We start from the raw sequence: 11,091 nt of genomic DNA, 5'->3' as shown, positions 1-11,091 counted from the left end.
TTCACAGCAGCTGAGAACTCATCCCGTAAACTCTAAGGATGGATATTTGCCAAATGACATTAAGCTAATGATTTGAGGTTACAGCAGCGTTATATGCAACTAAATTGCAACTAATTTTACTGCAATAATTGTAGCACGATGAGTGCTGTTAAAGAGGCGATTGCCCAAGCAAGGAATTAAAAAAAACCCATCAGTTCTTTGTAAATAGTTTGGTTTCTCAGTGTTTTCAGACACATGCTCGCACTGCGTACAGAAGTCAAGAGAGGCTGTGCATATGCAGCTGGGGCAAAACTGGGACACTGCTGAGCCAAACTCTAACATTCCTAGAAGTCGTCATGGGTGAAGTTGTGCACATGCACCTGACATCAGATTTTAAAAAATGGCAAGCAAAGTAGGCCAATTTGGAGTAAATGTACGCTGTACATACGTTGCTCTATATGCATACAAAGTAGAATGAAATGCTATGTAACAAACAAAAGTATAGATAAACATTTATGGACAGATGACTGGTCGCGTGTCTTTGACAGGTCAATTTGTAAATGCTATTTTTTTCAGCCATAGAACGTGTTGTACACAACAACCTCAGCGATAAATTGCTTTCACTCTTTCACTGACATAAAATTTCATGCAACAGTGCATCTTGAAATGATCCATACCAGTTCCTTAATACTGTGGGGAGACCATAACACTGTAACACTTTTAATAATACAATACCCAAAAAACCCCAGCAAACTTTGGGGGAGAGAAAGAAATTGTTTAGCAATTACTGTTTTCCCCTGCCTCAAAAGCTGAGTTTTACTCTTGATAATAAATAGAAAGTACATACTCTCCAGATTGTCTGTAACAATTTTGCGATGTATAATACTTAACACAACTGGTCTTTTCGTGTCTGCACATACAGTATCATTTCTGAACAAGTTAATAATGGGTTATACTGTATTTTTACCTTGCCCAATATATATAGATACACCTTCAGCAAAATTTCTTCTCAATATTTATACTATTAATTGGACCAAATGACAGAAAAAAAAAGAGGAGGAGGAGGAAGAAGAAGAAGAAGAAGAAGAAGAAGGGAACTTCCTTTACACTTGTGTTTGATGCTGGGTCTCCACAAATGGAATGTGAACATTTTCTAGGTTGAGTTCCTCCACACTTTCATAGTCACTCATGGCTACTTCAGAGTCATCAAAGCCGCAGCTGGCTGAGACGTCAGAGGAGGAGGCATCTAGAGAGTTGTGCAAGGATAAGGGCAACTTACCTGCACTAATGTTTTCTGTGTTTTGGCTTGGGCCAACAGCAAAAGTACTAAATTCATTCCCAGTCTGAGACCCTGCAGTGTCCGTCTCATTGGGGAACTGGTGAGGAGGGAGGTATTGGCTAGGATGGAAGTGTGGCCGTCGCCTGCAATCAGGGCTGAGTGTACTTGGCATTGAGACTGGCTGCGAGGGTGGGAGGGTTTCATATTGGTCCGGGTAATCCTCTGGAAGAGGAGGTGGTAACTGGTCCTGGCTTAAAAACTCCTCTTCATGAGGGGGAGGGTAGTCACTGTCAATGTCGTAGCCACCAAGGTAGTAATCTGTTTCCAGCTCTCTGGTACTGCCGTGATGAGCCGAGCCTCCATCTGCCGTCTCAAAGTTGGGCACTTCCTCAATGTCGGACAAGCGAGCACTTGGCATCCAGTCAGAGGTATCCCAATGATACGCTGCAGCGGGAAAGAGAACCACAGATCTCCATTAGGATGATGCCACTAATGAAGAGAAAGTGTCCTGCATGCACTCGCCTCCTAGTCCTCACAGCACGTTCGCATCACAGCATGCGCCACAGGCCATCGACACAGGTCAGCCATGCTCTGACTGGGGCAGTAGGGAAGGAGAATAAATTGTATCATGACGCTAATGCAAACAAGCAAAGAAACAAAACATGGCCACTCTCAGGCATTTTGCTTTTTAGGATGCTATTGAGTTGTATTAGAAACTATGAGTGCAGGAAAACAAAATTACAAAAATCTCTGAGTTAATTCTTTTCAGTTAATTGAAAAAAAATCTACAAATGCAGTCAGCATGCTTATGGTATCACATCTAGTCTCCCCTTCCACCTACAATGACTTTGTTTCAAGAAAGAAAGTGTGCAAGCAAATAATGTGATTGACCAAAAACTGGATCCTGAAATAAAAAAAAGGTGGCTGGCCATTCTCATGCAGCATTCGAACCCAACAGAATTCAAACAAAAGAGGACATGTGAAGCAGTTCAAGAAAAAAAACAGACCAAGACAGTGCCCTGCCCACCCCAGCCCAGTCCAACAGGCAGAAAGTGTCTCAGAAAAATCACCTCTGTTGTAGTTCTGTCCTTGATCCATAACAGACACTGTCAGATACAAAGTGAAAAGTAAAAACTGGTAACTCGGAGCTTGTTACCAGCATAGTATTACACGTGAAAATACAAAACTCTGCATGCATATGTCTAAAGTACAGCTGCCTCAGTGTCATTTTAATAAGATTTTTAATTGTTCATTATTTTAGTGTACAAGATAAGCTTGCCCGAATGCAGACATACATAAAGAAATGATTATGTCATGTCTATTTTATTCCTATTCTATCATATCTTAAATTATTTACCCTCACTGAACAGTTACGGAATTACATTAGAGCTGGAATTCTTAATACAAAAAGGGCTATCTACCATCTCTAAGGTTTATAATTGCAAGTACATTTCTCTCTCACTTGTTCACTTTGAAACAGAAAAATAAGAATCTACCATTCTCAGGGCTGGTTCAAACAAATCTGGGCCCACCTGGGCTCAGATACCATGGTGATGGGCACGGTATAAGAACCTGAATAGAATAGAATACAAAGCCATTTAATGGGGCTGTCAGCTACAATGCCCCGCCACCCCATACCCACCTCCCACCTGCACTGCCATGCTAGCTGGTGGGGAGGGAGGCATTCCAGTATGGAGAAGGTGCAGGGGTGGGGGAGAGAGCAAGGAAAGAGGTTTTATGTGAGACAAGAGTGGAGAATAAGCTGCAGCGTTTTCTAGATGAGATGCTCTTGTTCAGCTACATATTATTGGGCTTCATGCAAGAAGTCACTGGTCAAGGTCTCTGGACTGCATTGCTGGAGGAGGTCTGGCCAGATCAACCGATCTTCATGGCACTACAATACTTAACCTCTAGGGCTCTACCACAGACAACGGCAGAGACTATTCTACAGGCCTCCATCTACTACCATCACTCTTGCCCTTGCTTATCACCACATGGTGCATGTGATCTCTTCATTCGCTCATCAGCCAGACAGTAGCTTTCTACCTACTCTGTGTTAGCCTGTGGTGAGGAGGGCTGGGGCTACTGCAGGTTTAGCAGCAGTGTCTGAACCGGCCCTAACCACCCTTCTCCTTCTTCACGTCTCTCTTTGCTTCATACAGCAGATTTTGCTATCTTTCGGTCTGTGTAATGACATTGCACCCAAGATGTGTCAGGTCCCTCCAAGCCGTGTGGTTTCAGGATCCAGGAGAACCTCACTAATTTGCTGACTCGCACAACCCCTGGCAGCGCCCTGGGGAAGAAGCCCCATCCTCTTGCAGCTCCGCAGCAGCAATTCTGCCCACTGTGCACTGGGAGCTGCAGATAACTACTGCCTGCCTTCACCAGCTCCACTGCAGAGCATGCAAGATTCATAAGTCTCATATAAGGAACTGGGAAGTGGGTAAAGCATTTTCAGTGACAGCCTCTTGAAACTGCTGTCAGACTGACTTTGTCTGACCTGTAAAGCATGATGGGGAGCCAGTGTGTTTGCTTAGGCTTTCCTTTATGAAGGTAAGGCCACTTACAGTGTCTGTGGTTTCATTTCAAGGTTATTTTCTTATGTTTTGAGTGAGATTTTAATTTTGAATTAACCTTGGCTAGGTCATTTGATTTGATAGAAGGAAGAATGGCACTCTTACACTTCAGGAAAACAGTAAATACACTGTAGACAAACACTCAAGTGCCAGCACTAGCTAAGAGTAAAAGTGCTTTTCAGAATTACTGTAACACTGGCTTAAGAAAAAAATCAGTCGTTTCACAAAAATAATGTACTTGATCATCTTTAAGCATTATGTAGACTGGATCAGCTGAAGTCTGCAAAACCTGGCTTAAATTTGCTAAAGACAGATGAAATTTTGGACTTGTGGATAACTTGAGTTGATGTTGACGCTTCCCCAAGGATAAGATAAATGTTGTGTAAATAAATAAAAGTAATACTTATTACATTTCCTCAGTACTTTACAGAAGAGGAAAACAGTGCTATTCCTTTTCTATAGGTAGGAAAACCAGTTCACTTGTAACATGATGTGCCTGAGGTTACCCAGGAGGGTCAGTGGCAGAGCTGAGTGTTGGGTCCTTGGACCCAACTTCCATGCTCTGTTCAATGGGCACATCAACCTCAGGGGAAAGGCGGTGGCAGGCAGGCTGTCCAGCTACGTGGCATGAGTTGTGTCTACACATCTCCTATTAGACAGTGTTACCTGGGAGAAATCGGCCACCTGCCTACCACCACTTTGCTCCTCTCCATGTGGTCTCGTTGGAGTGCATAACCCAGCTCTACTGCAGCCTGGGATACTTTACAGCCTTTCTGTGTCTTCTTTTGCTTCCCAATCTCTGCAGCCAAGATAATCTCAATGATTTGGCTCCTTTATCAACATAATCTTTTTCTCTGAAGGCAATGGGAATAAGCAAGCAAAACCATTGACTTGAATAAAAGAGGAGGAACGCCTTGACACCTTTTCTACCACCTCCAACTACCCACAGATATTTTGTGGTACATCGCTCTGGCGTTTTCGTGTTTGCTGGTGAACGTGCTGATCTGCAAAACCCAATCCCTGCCACAGGTTTGCTTGTCAGTGTAGACTAGTGAGGTTCTGCTGGAATGTTTCACAATGAAAACAGGAAGCATTGTTGCATAACAAGAAAGAAAAAAAATTAAATACCTTCATTTTCTATAGTGTCAACTACATTGTTGACAAGCTGTATGACAGTCACTATGGAAGCTTGCAGGGGAGGGAAAGCAGAAAATAAAGGGAGGGGAAGGACAGCTTCAGGTTAGTATTTAAAACACACATCATATGTTACCACAATAAATTCTCTCAGACAGAACTGACATTGAAAAAAAAACAACGCTGCCAACCAATGCATGATTTATGCAGTGGGTTGCAGGACATTTCATTTCAGATAATCCCATACATTTTCAGAGTGGTGATAAATTCCAAACCAGCATTTCCAGAAAGGCATATGGTATGATGTGTATCATCTCATAAATTCAAGCAGACTGGCCAGCTGATTCAATTAACCAAAGCAGTATCTTGTCTACCTGACACTAATTTCTAATTCATTCTCGCTTAAACATCTCTAGAGACAGTGCCATGCGCTCCAAGGGATCATTATCTTTTAGACCATCACATCATCTGAAATGGTGCTAAGCTCAATCTATTTCCTAAGAGAAATCTTTTACTTATTTACAGTTTGTGATGTGCTGTGTAATACCCCTGGAACATTAAGCAGTACTGCTATAATTAGGAGGATACATCCAAGTAGGTTTGGTTCAAATTTTGATCTGTGTTTGACAGAATATTTTCACAAATGCTTTGTGTGTTCTCTGCAGGTGTTTTACCAAAACATACTTTTTGATTGAAATAATTAATATAGACTGTGCAATTGTTTAACGCGGAGTCCAGCAGGCATTCAATGTGTGGTCCTCTACATGATCTGCAGTTTGGAGCAACTAATACCCCTGCCTTTGAGGTCCTGAAAAGAAACTCACCAAAACCAGAGAGAAAGCTCTGGTTCAGTGGATGCTGGATCCATTCTTTTCCCTTTCTCTTTAATTATGAGAAAACTGGTTGCTTTGGAGCGGGCTAAGAAGGGGACCAGGAATGTTGTGCAAGACATACTTTTTCCTTTCACACAGCCAATAGAAATTGGTGACAAGAAACTTGTCAACAGTAATAGTGCCATTCAAATATATGTTGAATATTTTGACATCTTTGTTAAATTTTGGGCATAGGATTAAGGATCTCATCCAACTTCCCCGGTCTTTGTGAAGGCCTGGCAAAAGAAGCCTTAACAAACCAAAGAAACCATGTTCTATGTCTACACTGAGCATGTTAATGCCATCAACAGCGTTGATAATTGTACAAGGGAGACTTGTGTTGGCTAATGCATAACAAAAAATATGGAAAAATAAGTGACTCCATGTAATTAGCTGTTGCATGGCTGGGAAAAGATAGAGGTCAGCCATAAACTCTAAGAGGAGAACAACTGAGAGTGAAAAATGGAAGGTCAAAACCCAGGGACAGCATGGTCTTCATTTTAACTGAGGGCTGGCTCAGGGAGGAGCTGAGCTGAATATGTTCACAGCAGGGAGGGACTCTCCTACCCCAAACAGCTCAGTGCAAGGCAAAACCCAAATGCAGCATTGCTCAGGAGTAAAAATTACTATCATCAACAGCAGTTGCTTGGACTTCCCAGCACAACCATCCATTGGCCTGCAGTGAAACAACAACCTAAAAATTCACTTCTGTCATGTTCCCCTCATTCAGAATAGCTTACCACAGAAACCTGTAACTTGCCTTTGAAGTGACTTCTCAGAATGTTATTGCTGAAAGGGGGCATTTTTTTTTTTAAATGTGTGACTAATAAAATTGCTTCTTTTTGATCACAAAAATACTGCTAACTCTCAGCAAGACTAGGGGAACTGAGCAATTTAAATGCAATAGAAATAAGGTAGAAAAAATAAAAGGTTCAGAATTGCACCCAAAAGGAGTTCACATGGTGATACAACTCCTATTTGACCCAGCAAGAGAAGGCTCCAGGCACCACGAAGAGTGGAGGCTGCCTGCATGTGATACAAACTGAACAGCGCAGGGCTGCTCACACCTTTGGCGGGATCCGTCCCAGTGCTGCTTTGGTGCAAAACAGGTCCCCCCAGTCAGAAGTGATTAACCAGTTTCACAAGACAGTGTTGGCACAATCGTTTGTAGGGCAGCATGACAGAAGCCGGTCCCCACTGCCAGCCATGGGAGCACTGGGCAGCATGGCTCTGGAGCAGCATGGCTCGGGGCGCTGGAGGAAGGAGTTTGGGGAAGGAGCAGCCTATCCTGTCTCCCCAAAGAGCATGGATGCTGAATTGCACTTGTGGTTTCACTGACAACCTTTTCACCTTTGCAGGGTTGTGAAGCACAAAGAATTAAAATGTCAGGAGAGGGAAAGGTTTATGCCTGCAAGAGGGATATCTGTTAGCGCTTATGTACATGCATGTGAGCATGTATATGCTTACTTACGCCTGTATTTATATGTTAGGCTCTTTCACTGAAAACATTCCCCGTTGCTGCAAGAAAACCTAAGCGTGCAGTCTTGCACTGACCTCTGCAATTGACTCAGATGATTTAAGTTTCCTCCCTCATTCTCCACGAAGATACGGATTTGTTTAGACCCTGACCTAGAACTGTTATCTCTAAAGGCTGTATTTTAAATGTAGCTTTCACAAAAAATGAGTGGGCAAAGAAGGTTGAGTCTAGCTTCAGTGGGTACTGTGTCACTGATTTAAATGGGGGTAGGATCAGATGCTTGAAAAGCCCAATTAGAATTTGGGAGATACAAAAAGTAACTATGTACAATAAATGACCACCTGAATAATTATTCTAAAAGTAATTATAATATAAATGTATATTATTAAAATAATAGTGTATCGAATAATTATTCTAAAAAACACAATTTTTTGAGGGTGTGCAGGAGCAGAAAAGCACGGAGAAGCTTGACAAAAATATTCATGATGCTTCAGCTACAGCTGAATCAAATGGCAATGCAAGTGTGCTTTTCTTTAAGTGTTTTTTCCAACATTTAGGAGTACCTAGGGAAGAGCTGCATGACATGACTGAGGAACTGAGTCTCCAGGCAGTTCATTAACTAGCAGCTGAGGAAATGAAGTGCAATTTCTTTGTGCTAATCTTTTTCCGTGTATCTGAATGAGAATTCTCTGACATCCATCATCCCTCCCTGGCAGAAACACCTTGCCTTTTCTCAGACCCTCCACTCAACATACATGGGCTGTAGGAACAAAGGTTTGCTATGACTTTCTAGGCCTCTTTCAGGCCCTGTTTGGCTCTGCCCATGTCACTCACTGAGATAATGATGAAGGGCATGGGTGCGGGCAACAAGCATTCACTGAGCAAGGATTTAATGGTGCTCTATTGTTTGCTGAGCTGTGACTGCCAAGGACAGGCCAAGCCACCAGGGACTGGCTCATCCACTGATGCTGAGCACGAGAGTTTTGTTGGGACCATGAATTACACCTGGGAAATAGCACAAAAATTCTCTTAACTGATGAAACACAAAAGTCATCCTCTTCCAAGAGGGAAAATCATAGAAATTCTACAGTTTCACTTGCAACCTATTAGTCAACTTAATTCTTAGCAATGTGACTCTGCTGTATCACACATTTAATTAGCAGTAAAGCTTGGTACTGATACAACAGCTCCAAGCCTCAAGAATTAAATTACATTCTTATAGTTTAAAAAATGGACACAAAGTGAGGGCTTGAACCCAGGGCTTTCTGACTTCTAGCATCATTAAAGTGTTTTCTAGATGTCACCTAAGTGGTTTCAACAATATTAGAAAGAGAGTTGAATAGCTTTGCCTCCAGTATAATAAATATAAAACCACTTCTTACCATTATCATCACCAGAATCAGACTGGAAGGAGCTGAGGGACTGTACTTCGGAGTTGCTGCCTTTATTACTTCCTGCAAAACAGGTCACTTCTTCAGCGTCATCAACCCCTTTACCTTCATTGACAGCAAAAACAAAGCAAAATGGTACTCTCTAGGTATGCACTTTTGTCTATTTATACCACAGAGCCATTTAAATCCTGCCAACAGGTAACCTTCTATTATTTTTGTCAGAATAAAATGATTTATTTTGGACAGAGGAAACAACCTACTGGTAAAGAAGGCAGCTGATGAAAATACCTAGACTTTTGAAGTGTTTGAAGCCCGAAGAGTCTTTCAAGTGGCTGACACCACTGTAATCAAGGAAGAAACATCTGTATTCAGTATTGCCTTTTGAGATGACATGTAGTCTCAGCAGCGAAGAAAATGATGACTGAAAAAATGTGGTATAAACCTCTTATACAAGAGATTACAGTTACATTTATCTTTACTGTTCATTTCCTAATTTGAGAGCCTCATTAAAGGCTCATTCTATGCTCAATAAACTTATTGTGCATCTTTTCATTCATATCAGTGGCTCTTGGATCTGATTTTAATGGCTCTACCACTGACATATAATAGATTGTGCTTCAATTTGCATTGCTTTTCATCAGGGACATTCAGTCTTGACAACTCCTCTACAGTTTAGAAATGTAACTGCAGCCTATGGTATAAATTCTCCTGTAATTAAACACACATGAGTAAACACATTCAACTACACATTTTGTAAGTGATAACAAGGAAGAGAAAAAGTTATCCTCCATAGGAAGCACTGAGATAGATACCTGAGCTAATTGCAAACGAACAAGCTCAGGTGCTGCAAACACATAAATACAGCTCTCAACTCACAAGCTGTACGTATTTCTACCCAGCATGGGGCACCTCCAAACAGTATGGGCTGATTTGATCCTGCTGAGAAGCAGGGTATGTTGTAGATGGAGCGAGTGCTGCAGTAACGAAGCTGCACTGCTTCCCACTCCTGGACAGCTGAGGTCCATCTCCATGGCACGGCCTCATGCTGAGCAGAAATTCATACAGATACCAGCAGTGCCTTGGCAGAAACACCCAGGAGAATACAGAACAGAGTATGTATGGGGGCTGGCATGCTGATACTTTCAATCAGCAAAATTATATGTAATGGTTAAAAAGGTCAACCACAACACAACTCTGAAAAACAGCCCAATGAAATTAAAATTAATTCCTGTTTTTCCTTAGAAGATCTTAGCCAATGTACTACCTTGATCAAAGGGCTGGAGCACCTCTCCTATGAAGATAGGTTGAGAGTTGGGGTTGTTCGGCCTAGAGAAGAGAAGGCTCCGGGGGGACCTTATAGCGACCTTCCAATACCTGAAAGGTGTCTATAAGAAATCTGGGGAAGATCTGTTCACTATGGCAGGTAGCGATAGGATGAGGGGTAATGGTTTTAAACTAGAAAAGGGTAGATTTAGGTTGGATTTTACAAAACAGTTATTCAGTATGAGGGTGGTAGATCACTGGAACAGGTTATCCAGAGAGGTGGTGGAGATCCCATCCCTGGAGATATTCAAGGTCACGCTTGATGGGGCTCTGAGCAACCTGTTGGAGTAACATTCCAACCAAGTACATTCTATTATTCTATGAGTCTATGAAAATGTGTAGATCAGGGCACAGGTATGAGGCAGTGCCCAATTCCTCTTTCTATACCTCAGTTCCTATTGCCTAAAACTACGGGACTATGAAGGTTTCTGGATCATGGAATTTTATTTGTCAGTTTTGGTTATGGCTGTGTTGCAGTGGGGTTGATGATGCATTAGGAAAAAGTACTTGTATTGGGTTTTTCTGTGAGGGGTTTTTGGTTGTGTCTTTGGTAACGGGGGAAGGGCTATGGAGATGGCCCTTTAAGAAGCTACTTGAAAAGCTCCCCCTTTTCCTTTGTCAGACCCACTTCTGACCAGGGCCAAGTCAATCAGCGCTCCTGCGAATTCATGTATTTAAGGGGGGTGCAGGGCATGCCTCGCTCTCTCTGGCACCAGCTCTGACCAGCGCGGCCCCAGGTGTGGGTGGCGTGGCCCCAGCCTTGCCCAGCTGGGCTTGGCCGGCCCTTACCACAACTTAAGCTTAAGCCCTGCTGCAGCTTCATCCCGAGAAAAAAAAGACAGAGAGCCAGGATCTCCATAACCATCGGAGGAGACCTGCAGTGGAGAAAGGAGTGAGGCCTGAGGAGAACAACTCTGAAGAACACCAAGGTCGGTTGGAAGGAAAGAAAGGAGAGGGAGGAGGAGGATGCAGAACCCAGGTTTCCCCTTTGCAACCCGTGGCGAGAGCCGGGTTGACTGGTCATGTGTGAGGGAACTGTGACCATGGGCAGACCCAGATT

General features: G+C 42.7%; 1 protein-coding gene across 1 annotated transcript in view; it reads right to left on the bottom strand.

The window, feature by feature from the left end:
• Nucleotides 1-1,082: 1,082 nt before the first annotated feature.
• The window catches only part of LOC104540724 (protocadherin Fat 3-like), a gene marked incomplete at its 5' end in the record, with an annotated part of 64,550 nt that continues 54,541 nt past the window's right edge, over nt 1,083-11,091 (bottom strand). The window contains 4 exons of the mRNA XM_010184590.1: nt 1,083-1,702; nt 2,329-2,364; nt 4,963-5,022; nt 8,700-8,771. Of these exons, the coding sequence (XP_010182892.1) occupies nt 1,083-1,702; nt 2,329-2,364; nt 4,963-5,022; nt 8,700-8,771 (788 nt within the window). The remainder of the gene's footprint in view (nt 1,703-2,328; nt 2,365-4,962; nt 5,023-8,699; nt 8,772-11,091) is intronic.

This window comes from Mesitornis unicolor, unplaced genomic scaffold (assembly GCF_000695765.1).
Source record: "Mesitornis unicolor isolate BGI_N332 unplaced genomic scaffold, ASM69576v1 scaffold5725, whole genome shotgun sequence".
Classification (NCBI taxonomy): Eukaryota; Metazoa; Chordata; class Aves; order Mesitornithiformes; family Mesitornithidae; genus Mesitornis; species Mesitornis unicolor.
This window is presented reverse-complemented; position numbering and strand designations above follow the sequence as displayed.